Raw genomic sequence first — 25447 nt, forward strand, 5'->3', positions numbered from 1 at the left:
ACGCAGAATTGTCAAGACGGCTTTCGCATGTATTTCATGCATGGCCTCTGTTTCTGAATAGATAAGAATGTCATCTATGTACACTATGACATACCGGTCGAGAATCTCCCGCAGCACATCGTTGAGAAAAAACTGGAACGCCGCAGGGGCGTTACATAGTCCAAACGGCATGACCAGGTATTCGAATAGCCCATACCTGGTCTTACATGCCGTCTTCCATTCATCTCCCGACCTCATCCTCACTAAATGGTACGCCCCTTTTAGGTCCAACTTAGTGAATATCTTTGCTTTCTTTACTTGTTCCAGCAACACATTAATCAGGGGCAGCGGGTATCGATTCTTGACCGTTATCTCATTGAGGGCCCTAAAATCCACACACGCCCTCAATTCCCCATTCGCTTTAGGAATGAAGAAAAGAGGAGATGCAGCAGGTGATTTGGAAGGACGTATGAACCCCAATTCCAACAGTTTGTCCAGGTATTGTCTCAAATGGATGTTCTCGGGTTCAGTCAAGGCGTACAGGCGTCCTGATGGCACCACCGCCCCAGGCACTAGATCGATCTGACAGTCGTACTGTCTATGGGGGGGTAGTCCTTCCGCCAGCACCTCGTCAAATACTTCATGGTAGTCGCTATAGACTTCCGGTAATACCACCTCTTTTTCAGCCGCGGTGGCCACACAATTACCATTAGCAAGGGAAAAAGAGGGACTCTGAGTATTACTGAAACAGTGTTTCCTACAATACTCCGAGTTCATGTATACAGTATCTTTACCCCAATCGATCACAGGGTTATGCCTCTTTAACCAGGGTAAGCCTATGATTATACCATACTGGGGGGCTTTTATAATGCTGAAAGTGACCCTTTCACAGTGCCTCCCATATCTCATTTCCGTTTCAGCTGATTGATAACAAACGGGACCTAAGTCCAATTTTCTACCGTCGACTGCATATACCTCATTACAACTCTCGGTAGTTATTAGAGAAATCCCAATCCGCTCCGCCTCTGCCTTATCCATGAATATACCAGTGTCCCCTGAGTCCACCATAGCACAAGTAGGGACTTCTACCATGCTGATCAACAGTATGATGTTTATGAACAAATGATGCGCCCCCACTACGTTGTTAACCATGGAAGGGATACAAACGCGACTCCAAGGAACCCCTTCATTCACCCTAGAGTCTGTCAGTTTTCCGCCGGTCTTTCCAACGCAGCGGATGCCCCTTTGCCAAATTGGAACTTGGAGAACTTGGGTTTTACAGGACATTCCCTAACAAAGTGTCCTTTTTCCCCGCAATACAAGCAAAGGCCAAGTTTGCGTCTCTGTTCTTTTTCAACGGGTGTAAGAGCGGCACGTACTGCGCCTATATCCATCGGTTCTGCGTTGGTAGCGAGGGGGCTATCCGAGGCTCTAGTAGGGCCTGATACTGGTATGGTTCTGGACCTGGCCTTGGAATCCCCCTTTCTATTCTTGAGTCGGTGATCCAAGCGTAACACCAAATTTATTAAGTCTTCACAGGACGCAGGCTGGGGATCGATTTGAGCAATAACATCTTTCATTTCCTCTGTTAACCCCTGATGAAACAGAGATGCCTGCTTTGCCTCGGGCCACTTAGTCTCCGTAACCAACCTCCGAAAGGAATTCAGGTATGTCAAAATGTCCTGATTTCCCTGTCGGAGTTCCAACAATTCCTTGTCTGCCGTATAGGTGTCAGCCCGTCTGTCAAACACTTTGATGAACTCTTCCCTAAAAGCCTCCCAGTCATTTATCAAGGGATCATCCCGTTGAATCAGAGGAACCGCCCATTGAGCCGCATCCCCCACTAGGTACGATATCACAAACGCTACCTTGGACTGATTCGTGGGAAAGGAGCGCAGCTTGCACGTGAAATGCATCATTACTTGTGTCAGAAACACTTGTACTGTACCGGCATCCCCCTTAAACCGTTCTGGGTTGGCGAGTGGGACGCTGGCCGGTATTTCGATTACCACTGGACTGGGAGGGTTAGAACCAGAAGCCCCTGCATTAAAGGGATTTCTCTGCATGGTGTCTAACCGATTGCGTAACTCAGTGGTTTCCTGTCTAGAGGATAGCAGCTCAGCCTGTACTGCTATCAACGCAGCCAACACATCATCAAGAGAGGCCATATCTACACACTGAACGGGAGGACGTGTAACCGTGGGTCGGATATTCTGTTAACTTCTTCTTCCTCAGGATCAGCGTGTAGATATAAAGGCCCTCTCCAGATCTATCCAAACCCAGCGTGCTATAACAGCCTTGGGCTAAGGAAGGATCAGATGAGGGCTGAAGGAATAAACGGGAAGGGAAGGAAGGGGACAGCGGGGAGGGAGAGCTGTAAGACAAAGAACAAGAGGTTGGAAACATTTCTTGTACGAATAATCTGCTCTATCAGGTAATGTCGTTTTATACTCTCCCTACCTTGGAAATAAGGAATGGCTGCTATACTCAGGAGATACCTCTCTTCTACTGAGAGCAGGCCTTGGCAGCCTAATGGACTCTTCCCCTCCTTCTTTCCTTCCCTTCAAGTCACAAAGTGGGGTTCTAGGAACAATGCCTTAACAGAAGTCCAAAATAGGTGGGGGTTACGTCACCCAAATAATGTAAAGAAAACGAGTACCTTTTCGTATGGAGTCTCTTGCCAGAAACCTCCGAAAGATGAAGGAGGGCGCCTGGTTACCCTCACCAAGACCACTTTCCCTATGGAAACGGACGATGCAAACCCTCTGCAATAGCCGTGGAAAGAAGGCTCGCCAACAGAGGATTTGATAAAGCTGTAACGAATAACAAACAAGGAACCACTTCCGCAATAGCCGTAGAAAGAAGGCTCGCCAGCGGAAATGGTAATGGAACCGTGAAGTGATAAACCCCGTTTCCGCATGAGCCGAGGAAATAAGGCTCGCCAACGGAAACGGAAGACTCTCCTCGCGCACACCTAAGTAACGATTCCCCTCCGCAAGAGCCGAGGAAAGAGGCTCGCCAACGGAGGAAACGGGAATGATGCGCTTGATTGCTCGCAAAGTACTGAGCTCCACGGAGTAGCGGTTACCTCACCGCCTGCTCTGTTAGCGCTCCGAAAGTCTCTGCAACTCCTCCTGGGTACCAGAATGTGGACCACGAACAACGGGATGGCCAGACTCCTCAGCAGAAACCAGATCGAACAAGAAACATCCGGGTCAAGATTCAGGATATCCGACACCGGGCCTAGGAAGTGGTTGCCTATATACCCCGCCTCCTGCCGCTAAGCATTCTGGGCAATGTAGTTTCATGCCCCGGCAGTTTCACAATGAGGCGCAATTCGGACCATAACACCCACTGACTTATCCATGCCTGACCTACAGACCTGTTTGGCCACAGAATCCAGATTTTCTTTTGACTCTGTTTCCGATGCCTCCAAAAGACCCTCACGGTTTGCGGTTTATGCCAGTTTATTTAAAAAACATTTTTTGATACCCCCTTGGACATATATTTGGCTGGTGCTTTTTTCAAATTACCTTTTTATGTCAATTGGGTTTGTGTTTTATTTTTTTCGAATTGTGAATGGACACTATGTCAAGGAGAGAACATGCATTCGACATCTAAATGGAACTTTGGCCCCCCTTTCCTCATCGCATTCTGCACACAGACTGAAACGAGACTTGACATTTGTTAACATCACTGCTTGGCCTGTCCTTGATGGGATAGTGTGGGATGCAGTTAGATTTCAAATTCATGGCCCCACTGAGGTTGTTAATGTCCCAAATGTGCTTAGAGTGAATATGGGGGATGTAGTGAAACAAAACATACGTTCTGATGATTGGGATGTTCAGGCCGTAGAGTCTTTGTTTTCTGACTTGAAATACTATGCTGCCTTTGATGCTGAAGATTTGTACTTAGAATCTGCTAATTATGGTGATTTGTTTTGCTTTCAACATTTTGGCAATCACTTCTTACATAAAACGACTTCCAGAAGGAATACTGTAAATTATACGCAATGGGATCATTGCCCCGCTCCTAGACAAGGCAGTTCAAGTACGTTTTTGAAAAAGTTCACTTATTTTACTGACTTCAATCAGTCTAATCCCGAGTCCTTTTATTTCAAAATGACACAGAAGTCTATGTCCAAGGTTAGACTTACCGATACCAAATTATTGTACTCGAAGTCCTTTCTTGATCAGCTGGCTGTTGGCGGCTATGAATTATGGAAGAAAACTATTGACCTAAAATCTGTTTGGGGTTCTAAAAGCTGGCAGGTACAAGGCTCTGAGGCTTTGCACCGTGCTTGTCTCATCCCGAATCAAATGTTGTTTCTGAATTCCTCTATTTCACAGACAACATGCTTTGGATTGGCTACTTCTAAAAAATTGAATACTCCAACCATCCCTGAGTTAGAAGAATATTCTGGCTGGAGTAATTATACTCAGTTTTCAATTGGGGACTTACAGACCCTATTGCTGAATTCATCCTTTAACATATCCAGTATGGATTCAAAAGGTTGGCTGATGTGGCACAGAAGTGCTGATTCATGCCAGCGCCGTTTTCTGGGTTTGTCTGATGGCTTTAAACAGGTCAGACCTGATCTACGTTTTGAAACTGAACATTCTGTCACGACTTACTCAGTGGGCAAATTATGTCAAAATTGGCTGACACATTCTAAATTGTCTGCAGTTAAATTACATCTTGCAAAGCTGAATGATGATGTAGATTTAAATGATTTCATAAAAGGCCCGGCTAGTGGTAGATCAAAAAGGTGGATATATGCCATTTACAATGAAATCTGGAAGACATCACAGATTGAGGCGGCGACACGCCTTAGAGCTATAGATCAAGCCAATCTAGAAAAAGTGCTTGCTGTGGTGGACAATAGTATTAACATGCTTTCTTCCCGTATTTACACGTTGGATAATATTGTGTCTTCTGTAGTGGATATTGTGCAAGATGAAGTGTCTGTATTGTACCATGGTCAGAATCAATTGCGTTCTATCATGCAATTTGCGTGGACCCTACAAACACTTAAGTCTGGCAAGGTGCCATGGACCTACATGAATGTCTCCTCTCTCTTTGCACCCTTTAATTTAACTGACAAGCAGCGCTTGCTTTCCATGCGAGATGCTTCCTTTTCAATGTTACATATTGAGAGATTAGAGTCCTTGCCTTTTTCTGTGGCAGAGGCCACCGCTGCAACGTGGCTTATCCACGGTTTGATAACATTACCTTTTGCTTTATATAAGTTTACGAATTGTATGCGATATGTTGCCATAGGTCGATATGAACCATTAGGTAGTGCGTTTCTCCATGAAATCTGGTCCCTTCCTTTTACTTATAGATGTTTGAAAGACGGACAGGAGGTTTATCTGAATGGGGAAGAGTGTACAGAAACACCAGATCACTCATTAATGTGTAGGCACATACAATTGCACGGTTCTTGTAACCAGGACCAGCCAAACTTGGCCTGTGTTTTAAAAGGGACTCCAGTCCCAGCCATCATCCCGACTTTTACCTTACTGTGGAACAGAAGTTATTTACTTTTAAATAATGAAGATTGTTGCGGGTTAATTAAAGGTGTTGCTTATGTGGTAACAGTAACTGAGCGTGTACTTTGCTGCAAAAATGTGCTATACCCAACCCACGCATGGGAACGGGGATGTTTCCATCTGGCCGCGCATCCCAACCTTGAAAGCGGAGTTCAATGGCACGAGCAGAATAAGAGCTCAATTGTCCCAAAAAGAAGTGGCCTTGAGTTCGGCACGAGAAACATTCGTGCTTCACATAGCTAACACCCGTACAGAGGTTCAGGCCCTTTTAAATACTGATTTACCGTTGCATTTCAGCGAACTGGTTCATTCAATCTTTAACGCGTCCTCGACGACGGGGCTGGCGCACTTTTTTAAAATAGTTAGCAGCGGTCTCGTGACTTCATTTGAGAAAATATTTGGAGTCATTCCTGCTTTTTTTCATTCTATTTTTTCAAGTCTGTTTGGTGGGTTCCCGGTTTTACTGGCACTAGCGGCAGGCGTTCTGGTGATTTTTTGTTTCTTTAAATATGGATGCCCTTCATGTGCAAGAAGCCGCGCAGCCCCTCCTGGCACTGTTTCGCAACAGGATGCTTGAATATTATGGCACACTGCCGCTTGCGACTTTAAGCACGGCGTATGGATTATCGTTTCGATTTTCCTATTTCACCTGTGTCCAGCCTGTATTTCATTGCCTGAGCTGTGATTTTGACTGGGCCATTGATTTGTGTCTCTGCAAGACGGTTTCTCCTGACGTCGATTTTAATCAGTTGATGTGTCCCGTCGTGGCTCACGAGTTGATTTGTTCTGGCGATAGGATTATGGCCTTGGCATTGATGCATGGACTAATGGGTCCTTGGTACTTACTCGCAGCAGCGCAAGATTTCGTGGCACAGAGCTTTCTTGAAAACCCACCGAGTTGTCCTCTGATGGTGATAGAGGCTCCGGTCCTAGAAGAGCATGTATGTTCTTTCCCACTTTTGAATTGGATGGCTGAACTGTTTTCGGATGAAGACGGTGATTTCATGTTGGAGGCTGTTTCTGCATATTTTGCATATTCGGTCTTACCCTAAAAACTTTCTTGGTTTCTGATCATGACACCTTTTTCTTTGCATTTTTTCACCTTCCAGACCTATTGACTAGAGTGCTGATGGTCACTACATTGCCATTCTGAATTTTTGAGTTGGTTCATGGAATTTTTTTCCCATCATATTTTTTAATTATGACATTGTTCATCGTTCTTGAACTCTGTTTTCATGTAGATGCCCTTATCTTATCTTACCTTGTCCGTGCTCGGATCATGGGGGGGTGTCATATAGCTACTGTTTATCTTTATAATGTGTTAAGTTAGCATAGGCTTATTAAATGTTTAAACGCCATTTTTCCTTTTGCTGCTTCTGCACACGACACCTAATTGTTGATTTAGATTTCAACCTAGAGGTCAGTTGTGATTTACATGAGAATAATATGTTATTGCTCTGATATCAGCTTTGCTTAATAAACTATGTCTGTACAGAGAGTGCTGAAGCTTCAAGGATAACACGATACAGAATTGTTATGAGGTCTGATCTCCGCACCTTCATAGACATAACATAAGTGCAGCTTCTGCCAAATTTAGGCTTTAGGCGGGTTTTATATTGCTTTGCTTAGAACACACACACACTTGATGCGGTTCGCATGCAGAGAGAGCTGGTGGATGCTGATGTGATCTCTTCATTCTAGGATCTTGAGGTATGGGCCCGCCCTGCTAAAACCCAAAGAGACCTTCTTAGATATTAATATAATATGCTAGTTAGGGAGGGTGAGAAATAGGTGGTGTTAACCCTTATTCATTACAGCATCTCATTATGCTGTCACCTTTTGCTTTCTATGGACTAGTAACTATGCTGATAACTTTGCTTCTGATAATATGTTTCCTTGTATTATCTAGGATACTGCGTTTGAGAAAACGGCATTAGTAAATAAATATTTCAAATGTGCACGTGTCCTCATTTACTCCACGTTCTGGTTTGAAATGATTGTATAATGAAAGAGTGTTCATGTGTTCCACGTAACCTGAGGTATCATAAGTTCATGTTCTGGTTTGTCTAAACATTGGGAGTTTGTTATGACCAATGAGACACTGTAGTTATCCTGGTAAGGGGTTTTGGGTACTGAGGTGAGTTTTGGGTCACCCTAATTCGCCGAGGTTCCAAATCTCTATGCACAGTTCTGTGGGAGAACGGAAACCCTGCTACACTGTTACTCACACACAAACATACTCATACTCACTGATTCTCATTCTCACTTTCTACTACAATTACACACACTCACTTACTCTGGGCAGTGTTGCGACAGCACCTGCTGCACAATTGATAGCCACACCCAAGACACACATCTACTCCCTCACACAACTTCCAATCAATCACTTGTTCTAACACACTCCTACTCCATAAACTCACTCCCTCATACTCACTTTCATCTTTTCAAACACACTCCCAAACTCCGACTCGCACTTTCACTCTCATTGACATTCTCAAACACACACATACAGACACACACATACTTTCAATCAATTTCATTCACGTTAAATCACTCACAAACACACTCGCATACACATACACATGTGCATAGAAAAATAACATTTTTGTTTTGCTTACCTTGCTCACTTAATTGGCAACTCGGAGGCTCCATGGCAGCAGGAAAGCAGGAATCTGGGGCTTGGCATTGGAAGCAGAAAGCCATGATTCCCAACGAGGAGCCAGACAGAGCAACATGGGCAGAATTGAAAGCGGAAGACCCACCTCAATACCTCTCACAGCTTTTTGATAGGAATGGAAGCACAGGCCGAAAATAGGCGTGAATAGTGCTGGGGATCCTGCCTCTGCTGCACTGTGTGGCTTTCCATTGGCTTCTGAGATGCACTGATGTGCACACTTCCAGCGCCATTTTGGAAGAGATACTGTGCTGCCTGAGGCATCCACAGTAGTCCGCAAAATAGAGGATTGTACCAGAGTAAGGGGATCCCGGCTGAAATACGCCCCTCATTTGCGCAATCCAGACATCCATGTACAGAATGTTTTATTTTGAAACAACACTCTGTAGCTGGATCATGGCTCAGACCCCTCAGGGCCTAAACCACTGTGCAGTGGTTTTACATTGCCCAGGCTTCTAGTATTATGCAGCTTAGAGGTCCAAGGTTATCTTTATATTATGCGGCAAAAATGCAAATTATGTGGCGTTTGACCTTGAAACAATAATTTTGGTGAAATCTGAATATTTTTTTAATTATGTGGCAAATTCAGTAAATCCATAATTATGCTGTAAAGTCTACAGTCACAGATTCATATAAATCCACTGATCTTATCATTGCTTATTGTTTTATCAAGAATGTATTTGTGACAGGTAAAAAACCCTCAACATTTTAATTCCAGTCAATGCCCATTGTTAGATGCACTTTTAATAAAACAGCTTATAATATAAATAATGCATCTTGGGTACTTTATCATTGCCATCTCAGGCTTCTGATGACATGTACAAACTACAGGGCCAAAGATACCACCAGAACCCCATTACATCAAGACCACAGTGCAATAAGACTTACTCAGCAATGTCATAACAGCAATACCTGTTATATATTTGAAAAACCCCAAACTCCTCCCTCCCTGCCCAGCTGCTCATAGATTAGTACAAAGTCATCACTATCACATATAATTCTCTTATTTGGAAGCAGTCAGTGTGGTCACATACTTCAGCTGCCGTACTCTGATGAACCATCACCGTCAACCCCTGGTTCCTCTCCCACAGGCATCCTATTCCAGAAGAAGGCACATAGCTGTGCTATCAACTCCCAGATTACTCATCACACACAAGTAGGATCGCACCATAACATGCTAGCCCTTCAAGTCAGTGGGCACACCCACAGCAACCCACAGATCCATCAATCTAGGTGCCCATGCCAGTAAATCACCTCCTAGGCGTTCATCCCATCTCACATGCTGCATTCTTACTTCTTCTGCCACCTCCCATTCGGACATATCTTGTAAACAATCTATGTAACTGGGAGGATGTGAACCCAAACACTTAATCACAATACTATGCTTTGCCAGTAGGAAACCCAGTAATAAAAACTTGCGACTAAGCTTTTTGGTTGACGGAGCAATCCCAGTAATACCTCCTGCTGGTCGTGCGGAACTTCTCACCCTGTTGCACCTTTGAAACTATGTATCACGTTACTCCAGTAAGGCACCGACGAATGGCAGCTCCACACCATATGCTCAAAGTCCACGGCGGGGGTTCCACACCCATTACACTGGTCAGGGCATGTGGGTTAAATAGTCCATAGTGTCTTAGGCACAAGTTTTTTGATACACGTCATTGTTTTGTATACTTTTGAAACGTGTATTGGAGCTCACAGTGTGCAAACCCATCTACACCTTTTCTCAGTCTTTTGTAGAGAGTGTGTAGCCTAATATACCTTCCCATTTCCCTTGTGCTCCAGGCACTATTCTTGGTAGGTCTTCCCTCAGTGCATGATATAAGTGAGATATTACTCATTGACTTCTGGAGATTGCAAGCAGTCCTGTCAGTGAGGGTAATATGGCACATTATAGGTGTGCCCAACTCGAATGAAGCTATCACGCCATCACAAGTTATAAATTGGCCACCCAAATATAGATCTCCCAAGACTTCGTAAGCCCCCTTCCTTCAATTTCTGCACAGACATTGTCTCCGCTATGTTAGCAAATGGCTTCAGTGCCCAGAGTTGCATGTCTCTCACATATGGCGCACAGCGCAGATCCCTTATGACTGTCAGTTCCCATAGCCGTCCCATATGCCGTAACAGCGAACGGAATCTTCGGCGGCATCCGAGCACCACACATGAGCAGCTCTGGGAGAGTATGGTTTCCATATAGTCAGCACTGCAACACCACCATCCTAACTATGGAGGCTTTACCCATCAGTGACTTGGGGCAAGATGTATCAAGCGTTTTACAGTTCGCAAATGGGCCAATTTGCAGAATTGGACCGTTTGCGAACGGTAAAAAGCCTTTTGGGATATATCATCCCGAAATGCATTCGCAAAATAGGGAATCCCAATTTTTGTGATTACCTATTTTGCCAATGCATTTAGGGAATTACTATTTGCGATTCCTTAAATGCCATGCAGGAAGCAAGGAATCGCGAATTGCTACCAATTTCAAGTTGGTGGTAATTTGCAAATTCCTAGAAAAATGCAATTTCTGCATTTTTTTAAGTGCAATGTGGCCCACACACAACCATTAGGGCATGTATGTGCGCCACGTGTGCATACTTACCTTTTTTGGGGGTGCATCAGGGTGGCCTTTTGGCCACATTGCACCCTTGAAATTGCATGCACAATTTGTGAGTACCTATTTTGTACTCGTAAATTGCAAATGCATTCCTATTCATTCCTATGGGCCTCTTGGCCCGTAGGAATGAATGGGAAGGTATTCCTTAATAGCGAATCACAATTAAGGAATATGTAGGAATCACAATTTGTTTTCCAAATCCTACATACATTGCAGCTTGCGATTCTTAAATAGCCAATAGGTCAAATTCGCTATTTAAGAATCGTAAAAGCAATTCTTGATACATCTGGCCCAAAGGGAGGTCTTTCAAGAATCGTATTGACATTCTCAGGCCCTCCAGCATCCTTTTATATTTAGTTCCAAGAATTTTGGTTCTGTGTAGGCAATCCTAATACCTAGATAACGTATCCCCTCCATTCCTCCCAGGAGTCCCACCGTTGGTAGAACTTCAGGGTGCAGCATGATTAGGCAAGATTTATGAACTTTCACATAGAGTCCTGATATCTCCCCGAAGTTCCCCAGAACTCACAACAATACTGGGAAAATGTCTCTGATGACGGGCTGGCTTATTTACGGGATTCAGAGACATTTTTCCCAGTATTGTTGTGAGTTCTGGGGAACTTCGGGGAGATATCAGGACTCTATGTGAAAGTTCATAAATCTTGCCTGATCATGCTGCACCCTGAAGTACTACTACTACGTAATTATCTGTAAAAATGGAAAACTGGAAGCCTTAATCATGAGGCACTTCAGCAGGGATGCCTGCCTGCGAATGTATGTCATGACAACGCGGGCTTTACCCCGCGCTGCCATTATGACGCATCCATTACAACGCAAGTCGTTACAATGACTTGGCTGTAGGCGCTGGATTGAGGAATAGTTTAATTTTCTATTCCAACTCCAGCCCACGTAACAGCAGGGAAAGTGTTGGAATAGAAAATAAAACTATTCCTTTACCAAGAGCGTCCTCCGGCGCAAGTCATTGTAACAACTTGCGTTGTGATGACAGCGTCGTAATGGCAGGGCGGTATAAAGCCCGCGTTGTCATTGCTGTCTCCCCCTGCTTGCCACCATGCACAAGGCCTTCATACTGCTGGTACCAAACTGAGCAAAGACCCGGTGGAAGCCTTGTCATATAGACCAATTTCACTCCTTAATGTGGACTTTAATATCTTGAGTTGCTTCCTGGCAACGTGCCTGCTTCCATACTTACTGACATTTATACACAACGACCAGCGCAGCTTTATCCAGCAGAGAAGCACCATGTACAATATTCGCAAACTGTCCCTTATAGTTTATGCGCTACACCTGAATAAAGATCCGTACACACTGGTGTTCCTAGATATTGTACAATTGGTTGCATGGGAATATCTCAGCGAGTCCTGGAGAAGATGGGGTTGGCCCCAGGTTTATAACTTGGATAAAACTTGTATTTTTATTTATTTATTTATTTATTTATTTATTTATGTGTTTTATAGAGCGTGAACTTGACCCGTTAGGGTATCAGAACGCTTTACAGGAGAGCAAAGCAATATTCAGACAGAACTTAGAATCGACCAGTAGCAGCTCAAGTAGTAAGGGGGAGGGGTGCCGGATACATAAGGGAAAGAAGAGCACGAATTTACAGTTTGCATAACCCGTTACTCAGACGAGACACCATATTTACAGATTACGTTTACAATTATTCAAACCAGGCCCCAAGTTTCCGAAGGGGTGACAAAGTAGTCCGAAGGGAGGTAGTGGGCGGCCATAGGTCGGGCCATAGTGTTGATTTAGGCAATATTTAGCTGAGAAATGTGTCCATAAGGAAGGTTTTGGCATCCTTTTTGAAGTGAGTCAGAGAGGGGATTCTTCTGATGTCAGGTGGGAGAGAGTTCCATATTCTTGGAGCAGGCCCCTTTATACACTTACCTAAGTGCTAGGGTTCAGACAGGTGGTGTGGTGTCTCTGTTTTTTCCGCTACACCCGGGGCACACAACGTAGATGCCCCCTGTCGCACCTGCTTTTTGTTCTGGCCTTGGAGTCAGTGGCAGCACTGCTGAGACATAAACTAAGACCCTGGGGGTTCCATCGTCTCCCAGGGTCTTGGCAGGTTTTTGATGCCACATCGCTGCCAAAGTTTCCACTTTTGTAAGAGGCTCTGCTCTTTTGTAAGAGGCTCTGCTCCTAAGCGGGGGAGATCTATCTCAGCCAGAAAGGCCACCCCCGTTTTGCATATGTTCTACATAGGTGGACTCGCAAGACTTCATTAATCGCAAGCTGATTGTTAAAAAATGCTCCGTTCACATTGTGCAGCACCAGCATTGGATCCCAAGATTCTTGCTGCCTCACCAGGTGTGCCAACATGGCGCCAGTTTTGTCCCCCTCTGCATGTAACCTCTGACAATAAGGTTTGTAAGTATATTTTTCCAGTCTTCACCAGTCATCTAAAAGGCTCCCACGGGCTCACTGTCAGTCTTAGTTTTTGCAGATCGGAGGGTAGCTCCCTCTCTAACTCAAGTATTTCGGACTCCCCATAGGCTAGGTAATGTACTAACGGCTGATGGACCCCGTACGTGGTCTTAAGGCAGACCCCCGGATCCCAACTTTCTTCGCTTCCCAGTCATAGGCCCTGCTACTTGAGCTACCCCAGCTCGCAGTGAAGTAATAGGATGGTTCCTCATTGATCATGGCTGCAAATTTTGTGTCTGTTAACGCCTCACTGTGCAAGCGCTTCAATGATACCTCAGGTCAAGCACATCGTCTCCCCATGGACACCAATGGAGGGGAATGGTCAGATAGATAGCGCACCAAATAGGGAACCTCCCTCACATGTTGTGCTATTCCAGTAGAGATAAAACAGTATTCCAAAGAACTTTGCATCACAGTGGCAGGGTTGTAGCAGGAAAACACTTTTGAGGTCGGGTGTCTTTCCCTCCCAATATCTAGTAGGTTAAACCCCTGCATCAGGTCTATGAGTTGGTCAGTCATGTGTGGCTTTATGTTCCTGCGTGGGGGCTCACAATCAAGTAGTCTATTAAGTACACAATCACAGTCACCCGCTATCACCAAGTCAGCTGTCAGGGTGCAGCAGTTATTACCAAAACGGTAAAGAAATGTTCACAGCCATTATTGGGAGCCTAGCCATTCAGTGTGAATTGTGCACATCTAATTCCCCCCAAAGGATTACAAAACAGCCTTCTGAGGTCTATGACATGTTCTCTATAGCGGCAAGGCACTCCAGGGGCTACCCATATCATGGCTCCCGGAGCATATCTACAATATGAGGTCGCATACAGGTGTCCCCTCCATCTCTTGCAGAGACTCAGGACACAGTCTCCCCATAAATGAGTCTCCTGTAGGAAGGCAATGGAGACACAATATCTTTTGAAGTATGCATGAACTCTGCATCTTTTTTTTCTACATTTACTAGTCCCCTGACATTCTACATCAAGAACTTGAATACTTCATCCGCCATATTTGTCACTCCATAAGGTCATCACAAGGTCCGAGCATTCAGGCATGGCCAGCCATAGCAGGTCAGTAGCCATCATCCATCCCACATAACACAGCTTCCATTCATACAGGCAGCTATCATTTCCCCATAACAATATTAATAACCAAAGCACACTATCCTGTAACTCCCCCTTACCCATGGACAGACACACAAACTCAACCAGCCTAGTGTTAGGCAATGCGTGAACCGGTGTGCCCCGCCCCATTCCTGATGTTATGTATACTAATCAACTAAAGAATACAAACATCAAACACCTCAACACTTTGCTAGAGAACTGTACACTATGATGGCCACGAGGTATTATCTCAAGTCAGCCAACACAGCGCCTGCACCCTTTTCCCTACTGCTCCTGCCAGCCTAAAGTATTACAGATCACCTTTCTATGGGCGGCCTACCATCACTCCCCATAGTAGAGTCAATATTAAAGAGAAAAATACACCGTAACAGACATCAAGCATCGGGCAATAAATTATATAAAGTGTAGTATCTACCCAGAATAGCTCCCCCACAAATACAGTTCCATAATGAGTAGAAGCAGGTGCCAAGGAAACAGCATCACAGTGACAGGAAGTCTCCCATCTCAGATGTTATCACATCCTTACTCACTGTGCGACGTTCAAGTCTTAGGGCGGACCTCAATCTGTACTATATATGCCTGAACCTGGCTACTGCGCCATGTCTGGTAGAACTCTCGCTAATCGGACACTACCTCTGTGTCTCTGAGGGAACCATCTGAGCATGCCACTATGCAGCTAGGCACCTCCTAAACCTCCAACGGTATCCCCCTCCTAGACTTTCTCTGCAGGCAAGTGGAGTGTCTCTGCAAGGTCGAGGAAGACATTCCAGATTTCACGTATCCCAGGGTCCAATCCCCTGGTAGTGTATCCACCCAGTCACTGGCCTCTCCCACTGTGAAGAACTATAATTAAACCTCATGCCTTACATGAAGCTTTGCCGGAAACATCAGGTTGTAGTGTAGGTTGAGTTCTCTTAGATGTTTTTTAATGTCCATGAAGGTTTTGCGCTGACTTTGGACTTTCTGGGTATAGTCTGGGAAGACCGCTATGGGCCGACAATCATAGGTCGGTTGGCAAGGCCTCTCAAATTAAATAAACAAGTGATCAGGGCATGTGGGGGCGTGCCCGGGTGTGACATGGGAACCAATGCATGATGAGCTCTTTCGATATTGAAGAATTTTGAAAGTTTCTGCAGATGCATAATTTCTGTAAGCCAGCCTTCGAGAAATAGTTCTGTAGACTGTTCCTCCGCCTTCTTGGGAAACCCAATAGAGTGCAGGTTATTCCTTCTGGACCTTTCCTCAGCGTCCTCAATGTATTCTTCTAGTCTGACTGTGAGCTTTTGCAAAGAGGACACGGTAGCTAGCAGTGCAATATCCTCCTACTGAAATTCTTCCTTATGACCCTCAGTTATTCTTACGCATTCTGCCACTCTGCGGAGGTCTGTTCTGAGCAAATTAACATCTATGGACACTGAGTCTATCTTTGAGACCATTTCCGTCCGGGATCCCTTGATTGCTTCCATTAAATCCGAAAGCGAGGGGTCTCGAGCAGTCTGGGCATCTGACCAAGTCTCCGTGCCCCCTACTGGATCCTCTCCCATCTTTTTCATCAACGGAAGGGTGTGGGTATAGTTTACTATTTTATTAGACTGGGCTGCTCTCATTATTTTGTCCTTCATCATGGCGACCTTTATATGTGTACTTTGTCTAGCGCCCCACGATCACTACACCAGGCAATCCAAGGCATATTTCACGTTCCACCCCCTCCTCATGTGGTCACCAGGTACACCAGGATGGGCTGATCCACCGCAGGCCGTAGGCCACATCATGCGGTTCGCCACAGGTCAGAATGTCAACGTCAGTCCCACTCACAAATTATGACACATCGGGGGATCCCCCTCATCATGCGATGCCTCCCGGCAAGTTGGGAAGTTTTGAAAGCACTAGATGGGGCCGATCAAATAGGATTTATTTAGCGTCCGGCAGGAGCTCTGGTAGGAGCAACTAGTCGGCCATCTTGCTTGGTCATGCCCCTTCACAGTTAACCTTTATGTATGCTCTGTGTGTACTTAACTTTAAACCATTGTGCATATGCAAATAGGTAAACCTCTATCCTAAACAAGAGACACATCAATTATGTGCTACCTATTTATAACACATAAATTCCAAAATAATTAACATTTGGTATACTCACTAGACAGCATGAGGAATGCTTCCTAATGGATGTGTTGAAACATCAACAGAACATGAGTGTTCACAAAGAGTGGTGAAAATAAATGAATGTCTGAAGTTTTTTTAAAAATCCATTACATCAGCCAAGGAAAGAGATGTGGGCTACTGACTAAGCTGTCCATCTGAAGGGACCTTGGTTTGAATCCAGCTTGGCATTTCGGAAATCACATAATCACAATATGCCTAAGATTTAAATGTGTGAGTTACTGGTGTGTGTGTAACAAAAAGATTTAAGCCACCACTTGGTGAAAACAATCTTGTATAATTTTCCATCACCGCCCATAACATGCAATGCTCTGTTCCTCACGGGCTAGGTCCATGCTATAGAAATACCAACGTGTGCATGCCTGTACATTGTAAACAGGTACCCTGTTTATAATTCTCTGTGGATACCCCTACCTTTTGACCTGCTGGTGAGTCCCCCCCTCATGTTTTCAGTCAGATAGAAGCCCTCCACAACTTTCTTTATCCCAGTTTATTCTTCTCATCTCAAGTCTACTTCTCAATGTATGTGGGTGCATTTTCTCGGGCATATTGTGAGATTCGCCCCACACACAACTTCTTCCCTGGAATCATTTTATCATTATGCACTGCATGCTACTTTTATACAGAAAAGACACTTTTACAGTAAGTCTTCAGTGCTTTCTTTTTTGTACATCAGACATGCACAGGACTCTCTTGGTACCAAACATCTTGCAAACATCCAAAGCTTGCAGGTCTGGTGAACATTCACTGAGCTCCAGCAGTGCTCGGTGTTGCACTGGAATGCATTGGAGAAGACAAAAGATGTGGCTTTAATGTCCTAAAGCAGGGAAGAACTGTCAGGTACAGATGCTTTTTCCATGCATTAGCACATTAAATCAGACCTTTGGCCTTCCAATCTATATTTGTAAGACTGTCTCTACCCCAGTGTGTGAAATGGTAGCCCCCCCGCCCCCTGAGAAGTGCGGGTCTGGTTGCAACCGTGCACAGAATGCACGGTCAACAAATCAGTTCCTTGCTTATTTTTTGCATGAGGGACAGAGCAAAAGAACAGGGGCCTCATTTATGAGGCTGTGCGTCACTTTTACGCCGCCTGTGCGTCACTTTTTGTGATGCACCAGTGGCGTAAAAAATGCGCCTTGTTGCGCCATATTTCAAAGTGACGCATCTACCTAGATGCATCACTTTGTAAACCCCTGCACCACATTATACCTGCGCCAGGTATAATGTATGCAAGGGGGGCGTTTTCACGCAAGAAAGGGTCATGGAAGTGACGCAGTGAAATCTATAAGATTTCACTGCGCCATTTCTTGGCCGCTAATGCGTCAAAATCTTACGCCTGCTTCATGGCAGGCGTAAGACTGACGCAGGCACTAACATGGGACTAGCCCATGTGAAAGTACACATTGCTGGAGTTGCGTCACTTTTGTGACACACTCCAGCAATGCGTCACTTTTGCGCCTACAGATACGTCAGAAATACTGACGTATCTGTAACTCCTTGCAACATGATGCGTCATATTATAAATATGACGCATCAATCATGTCGCAAGGAGTGCGCACTGAGAAGTGACGCATCGCTGCTTTCACGCAGCGATGCGTCATTTCTCATAAATGAGGCCCAAGGTGCGTCGGACAGAAACTTGTGCATCCCCCATTCGTGTTCAACGTTAAAACGTCATTCATGTAATGCACCCGAGCTAAAACATGCTGCTGTTTTTGCTAAAACAAATGCGTTAAGATGCTGTGAATGCTTCCTGATGGTGTTATGCATTTCCCACACTTGATTATATTTTCAATTAATAGTCTGTTTCTTTTTGTATTATAATTGCATATTTATCTCAATAAAATTCTATTTTCAAACTTTAAAGATGCTGTGAATGTGGTCTCATGATGCTGGGGCCTCATATTCATGGACATGTTCTTTGTGATTTTAGGCCACTACCAGGTGAAGCAAGGCACGTGCGAAGTTGTCGCAGTCCACCGGTGTTGCAATAAAAACCGGATCGAGGAGCGGTCGCAAACCGTGAAGTGTTCCTGTTTCCCTGGACAGGTTGCTGGGACAACAAGGACTCGTCCCTCGTGCGTGGAAGGTGAGCAAACTGAGATTCATTTCTGAGGTGAACTGATGTTTCTCCAAACACTTCCGCCTTCTCCTCTGACACGCAGCCCCTCCAGGATTTGTTAGCACGGTGGCATTTAGACTTTATCATTCTTTTGTCATTTTATCTCCGTCCCTGGAGGATAATGATTAAAGTGCACAGATCTTACTCGTTTTAATCTCTTTATTATATGTGCTTGCCTGTGCCTTTCCAGTGATAAAAATGATTTGGAATTAAAAATTCTCTAACCACTTGAGCTATTATCAAGTGACAAATATGCAGCGGCATGAATATTCCTATTGCTTGACATTTCTGTGTTAAGAAAAGACAGATTTCTTATCTTATTTGTCAATACAAAGGGTCTTAAATGACATGCTTTTCTCATTTCCATTTATATTGGAACACAGAACAAACATATTATACAGGCTTACAGATTATTAATGGTGCATTAAAAACTGATAATGCATTCCTTGATATTCTTGAGTTAATCCACAACAAGAAAAACACTTGTGTTCTGGTCCCCTCTTTGCTTTAAAGCATATCATTTGAATATATTTTAACACTTGTGAAGACAGAAACAAAAATAAAGCGAATTGGTAAGGGACCCACTTAGCAAGACGGTTTACGGGCTAGTTCACATAAAGTATATATGTTTACGCTTGAGGGGCAGAAATGTTGACATGTGCAACAAGCATCTAAATAAGCATTGGCAAAGCCAAGAGGTCTCGCCCATGTGCGATGAATTAGCTTTGCCAATTAGATGGGTGGGGGAAAGAGGGGGAGTGGCCAGTAAAACGGGGGGGGGGGGGCGTGAAGAACAGGATGGCAGGTATTAGTTAATAGAATTGTTAATAGTGGGTGGCACAAAAAAATTCAAACGGGAAAAAAAATCTTTTTTTCTGCCGTATTGGCTCAAAATGCTCTGTAACATTAGTCAACTCATGCACCCTGCCAACCCTGTTCACTGCTACACACTCGTATAACAGTTACTTTAAACTGATACAACCTCCAGGGCTGCAAAAAAACACATTTAACAACTTACTACATAAGCACACGCTGTCAGCTACACATTCAACTCTATTTAAGTCTGCAACACAACACTAAGGGGCAGATTTACAAGCCCCCCGCACCACCAGTACGTCACTTTTTGTGACATACTGGTGGCGCATTTCACTGCCCCATATTTACAAGGTCAGGAAAAGCCACCCTGTGTGACTTTTCTTGTCCTTGTAAATATGGCCCCTTTACACGCAGCACTTTGTTCCATGGGTATTGCTTTGGGTTTTCCCACACAACACCCATGAAACCCGTTACATTTCCAGATTTACGAGGAATCGTAAATCTGGAAATGCGTCTGAGGCGCAACGAGGAGAAATATTTAAATTTCTCCTTGTTTTTTCCTCTTTCAATGCAGGCTGCATTCTGCAGCACACATTTAAAGAGGAAAATGCCTGTAGTGATTGTTTTTGTGCAAGAAGGTGCCCCTTCCTGCACAAAAACAATCTCCCATGACGCAGGCATCCTTGCACCATGGTGCAAGGGTGCCTGCACCAGTGCATGGCTGCTGTTTGTGCGCCAGCGCAGGGGGAAGAACAGAGATGCGACCTATTGTTGTAAATATGTCCAATCCCTGTGCTTTGAAAGTGAATCAGTGAGGCGCAGCCAAATGGCTTGCGGAATGCACTGAGTCACTTTCATTGTAAATCTGCCCCTAAATATTTATCTGTTCTGCATTATGACTCAAAAAAAGACGCAATTTGAGTTTCAATAAATAAGGCGTTTAGGTATAAGTTGGTGAGCTCGACGCACGTCGTATAAACTAATATTCAATTAAATTTGCATTGTGTTGACAAGCCACACATCTTAGGACTGAACCCCTCTACCCATTAAAGCTTCTTGCTCCCCCTGCTAATCACACTGAAGCTTGTGTTAATGTTAAAGACGCTCCAGCTTGATGGCTGGTAGCAACCCTGTATCTCACTCGCACAGCCCTTTGGAACATATGGCTGCAATAGGGTAAACTCTGCCATAACAAGAAAAAAGAAGCACTCTTGACGTGGCCAGTTTGGACCGTGTGCTTTTTTTTTTTTAAGCCGAGAGCACCAAACAGGTCTGGGGACTTGGGTGAGGGAAAGAGGAAATAATATGTGATTCACAGCGCGAGCAGTAGATGGACAGTGGAGGGAGTAGGGGGAGGAGATTTCTTTTCAGCTACCTGGGCCAGGTCTGCTTTCAACAATGCTGTCTCCACCTCCTGCCAGGAAGCTGCACCAGGGAGGACAGAACTGGTTTTGACTAGGTACAGACACTCTCTGCCTTCAGAGAACAAAGGATTTAGTAGTATAAATATTGGGGTCCAGACCCCAGAACTTTAGATCCCTTCTGGGAATCAAGACAAACCTTTGCCAAGGAGAGAAACTGAGGAAGCTGAAGCAGGAGACTGCCCCTTGTGCTGTGTGCTGTTTGGTGTTGGCCTGCAGTGGTTACTTATTGCCAACGAAAGGAGAAAAGGAACTTTGTGTGTACTTTATCATCTTGAGGAAGATCTCCAAGAGCTTGAAGCTGAGCTTGCCTCCTGTTCTGAAGTCTTAGGGACACAAAGTCTTCACCACCAGCTCCCCTGAATTTCCTTGCTGGGAATTTTGCCTGGCGAGAGGTGCCTGCTGCTGTTTTTGGGACATCTAGTGACTGGGTGTAGCTGGGAACTGGAAGCACGAGGCAACAAGGAAGAAGCTATCGCCGCCAGACCTGTTGCCATCATATCGCCAAAGAAGCGTGTCGCTACACCGAAGAAGCGCGTCGCATCACCGGAAAAGCGTGTTTCCGCCGCAGAGGTCGCATCGCATCACCGGCGAAGCATGTCGCAGGGCCTGTTGCAGCTCCAGAGTTCCCTACATGGCTGTCGGGTGTGCACGCATCGCATCCAAGTTGTCACATCGCATCAAATAGGCCATTTTGTTGTATCGCACCGGATCGTCGCTTTGCGGTGCCATCTTGTCGCATTGTAACTGGAACACAGTAAGAAACAGACACTTTACCGCCTCTCCGGCAAGGAACATACACATCGTCTCCCCTGCGCTGCAGTAAGGAACAGGTGCACCACCTCCCCCGAAGCAAGGAACTGACGCATCGCCTTCCCTGTGACCCTTTTGTTTGTATTGTGTGACGCATACAAGGTACTTTGAGGGTAAAGTGTTGCATTTACCATCTACATTGAACTAAGCTATTTCTACCATTTTAAAGTCATATTCTTGTTATTGTATTGTGGATTTTTGTTGTTTGGTCTTGTATTAAATCTAGTAAAGAGTACTTATTTTTCTAAACTAGTGTGGGGTCCATTTGTAGTGTTTTCACTGTACTACTGTATGTGTGAACAGATGCTTTACACACTGCCTCTGAGGTAAGCCTGTCCGCTTGTGCTAAGCTACCAAGGGGGTGAGCAGGGGTTATTTTAGAAGTGTATCCCCCTTTCCCTGACTAGAAGCAAGGGTCCCTATTTGGACTAAGGTGCAAACCAATACCAACTAGAGACCCCCATTTCTAACAGTCACCCTTTCCACTGCCATACACTGATCCATCCCTATTTTCCACTCCTTTAGCGTTGGTTCATCCTGTGCTCCCCAATGTCAAGCTATGTCTCTCTTAGCCGCCACTAATCCCAAGGCGCTAAACAGTAACTGTGGTCTTGGTATGTCCACTTCACTTTTATTCCTAGTATCAGGAATTAGGGGTCCAGGGGAGGGAAACCTGGAGCACCTCATTGAGTTCTCGAATAATCTTGTCCCAGTTAATCTGTATCTTGGGGCTTGCCCATAGTGTATGATAGAAATCTTCCTTCCGTCCCTGGCACCCCCAGCAGTTTGGGTTTCCGGCTCGTCCTATTGTAGGGAACTTGGCCTTGTCGTAGTAGATCCTGTGTAATATCTTATATTGAATAAGTCATGCCCTGATCGCCACCTCTCCGGGGTGTATAAGAGCAGCTGCCCAGTCCACTTTCTCCCATTCTCCCATATCCTCCTCCTCCCATTTAACTCAGAGTTTACCTAGGTTCCCTGGTATGTTATTGTTTATCGTTTTATATGTAAGAGCTATTGCTTTGTGGGTAATGGACACGTGCAATAGGCAACTTTGTAGTGGTGCATATTCTGGGAGGTTCTCTACATTCAGGGATTTCGCTATCCATGCATGTCTTATTTGTGCATTTTTGAAGAGTTGGGTGGTCTGAAGTTGGTATTCAGTGCGAAGTGCGGGAAAAGATTTTAGCTTCCCTTTATCTGCGATGTCTCTCACTGTCGAGATTCCAACTAGGTTCCATTGTCTAAAGCCTTTCAGTGTCCCTATTTCTCTCAGTTAGTTCCCTTTCCAGAGTGGTATTGCCCTAGTGACCTTATGGTCCCATCCTGAGGTCTTAGCAGCCCTTTCCTACACTTCCAATGTAGTTGTGTGGCCGGGAGCAGGTTGTAGTTCCCTGCTCCCCCATATAGGTAGTGAGTGAACGTGTGTTGGGACAGTGTTTCTCTTTCTAGCCTAGATGTGGGATGATCCCAGTCTGTATGTATCCAGTCATTTATGGGTACTTGGTTTTCGGCCCAAGAGTATGCTTCTATGTCAGGTACTGCGAGGCCCCCATTGTACGGTTTTCTCTGTAGTGTATGTAGCGTTATTAGTGGGTGTTTCCCCGGCAAAAGCAATGAACGCATCTCAGCCTCTATATCTCGTAACACTGTCCATGGGAGGGGGTGGTATGTGTTTCGTAGGGTGTAGAGGAACTGGGGCAATGAGATAATTTTGAACATTACTGCCCTTCCTATTATTGTGAGAGGGAATGTTTTCCATTTTTCAGCGTCTTCTTTAAATGTACGTGTTATATGCAAGAGGTTGTATCGTAACAAAGGTTCTTATCTGTTGTGAGAAAAATCCCCAGGTATTTGAAACCTTCCTCTACTGTCTTCAGGTACTCCGGTAAGGGAGGCCAGTGTTTCAAGGATCTGAGGCTGTATGCCAGCGACTAATGACAATTTACCTTGTAGCCAGAGTGCCTAAGATATTCTTTGATGGTCTGGAAGACGGTGTGGATCGAGCTTTCGGACTTTGTTATATATAGCAAAATGTCATCTGCATATGGAGATATTTTTTCTTCTCTAGTGTCTTCTGCTGTAATCCTAAAGCCCTGGATTTGAGAGTGCTGTCTAATTCGACACACCAGTGTCTCTACCGTAAGTGCAAACAGGGGAAGAGACAGAGGTCATCCCTGCCTAGCCCCCATACCAATTGGGAATTCCTGTGATGTCCTACCGTTCACCCTCACGGTCACTTTGGGAGAGTTGTATAGCAGAGCCACCTATTTTCTAAATTTTGGTTCACGGTCAAATTTGACCAGAGTGGCCTCCAGGAAAGGCCAATGCACTGCACCAAACTTTCTCAGCGTCTAGTGATAGGAATATGTGCAGAGTGTCCCGCTTGCTAGTCACCATTATCCAATTATGTGTTCTTCTGGGATTCCACCTGGTCGCCTTGCTGGGCATGGTACCAATGATGCTAGGACATTTTCAGTCCTGTGGCCAGGATGGCCGCTAGGACCGTCACTTCCACATTTAGGAGCGAGATTGGACGATATGACTCACATTTGTTCCTCTACTTAGCCTCTTTATGTATAGTCACGATTGTAGCCAGTCTGAGGTCTCGGGGGGTGTCCCGTTCTTGCAGGCATCTTTAAAGAGGTGAGCAGGTGGGTACTCAGGAGATCTGAGCATCTCTTGTATAGTTCCACAGGCAGGCCATTCAGCCCCAGGGATTTCCCTGTGCAGAGTTCCAGTATTGCTCCTTTCACCTCCTGCATGGAAAAGTTCTCATCTAGTGCTTCTCTATCTGTCTCTTCTTAAGACGGGGTCTCCATGTCTGTCTAATAGGTCAGGATTTCCGAGGTGTCATCTAAGGGTTTCTCCTTATAGAAGTCTTTGTAATATGTGGCGAACGCTTTCGCAATCTGTTCGTCAGTTTTGTGTTCCTGTCCTTGACCATCTACTATGGACGGAACCCTTCTGTTTTCCATTTCTTTTTTGTCAAACCAGGCCACGAGTTTTCCAGCTTTGTTCCCTGCATCGTACAGTTGATGGAGAGTGGCTAAATGCTGATCTCTAGCCACATTGTGCGCTAGGTCTCTATACTCGTGTCTAAGTGTCCTCAGTTACCGAGTGATGTGTGGGTCTCATCTTGTGGTTGTCTGCTCTTCTAGCGTCTGGAATTGGTGTTCTATGTCCTCTATCCATTCCACTTCTTTTTTCCATTCCCATGCTATGCGGTTCTGCACCCTGTCTCTTAGCACCGTTTTGTATGTTTCCCAAAGTGTGACCCCTGATTCAACCGTTCCCTCGTTTTCTTTAAATGAGAGGTCAGTGTCGGTCCTTAGACTGTGGATAATGGATTTGTTTTTTAGGTCCCAGGCTGTGAGCCTCTACTGGGGTTGCTTTATCTGTCTCCTGTTCTTTAGCATAATCAACAGTGGTGATTGGTCAGACAGCCCTCTGGCTAGGTATTCTGCTTCTTGAACCTCCCCCACTTCACCTTTTGGGATAAGGATGTAGTCTAGTCTCGAATACACCTTGTGGGCCCGGGACAAGTATTAGTATTGTTTGGCCTGCGGTTTCTGCATCCACCATACATCCACCAACCACATTGTGCTCGCGAATTGTGCCAGTGCTATAGGTGGGGTCTTCTGTGGTCCACCTCCAGTGCGATCTAGGGACATGTCCATCACACCATTGAAGTCCCCTCCTATCATCTGTAATGAGGCCG

At 45.0% G+C, this 25447-nt stretch overlaps 1 protein-coding gene across 1 annotated transcript in view; it reads left to right on the forward strand.

Moving 5' to 3' along the window:
• The window catches only part of TAFA4 (TAFA chemokine like family member 4), a 415549-nt gene that overhangs the window by 304663 nt on the left and 85439 nt on the right, over nt 1–25447 (forward strand). Inside the window, exon 3 of the mRNA XM_078662378.1 lies at nt 18488–18643. Within this exon, the coding sequence (XP_078518504.1) occupies nt 18488–18643 (156 nt within the window). The remainder of the gene's footprint in view (nt 1–18487; nt 18644–25447) is intronic.

The sequence above is a fragment of the Lissotriton helveticus genome, chromosome 9, assembly GCF_964261635.1.
Source record: "Lissotriton helveticus chromosome 9, aLisHel1.1, whole genome shotgun sequence".
NCBI classification, from domain to species: Eukaryota; Metazoa; Chordata; class Amphibia; order Caudata; family Salamandridae; genus Lissotriton; species Lissotriton helveticus.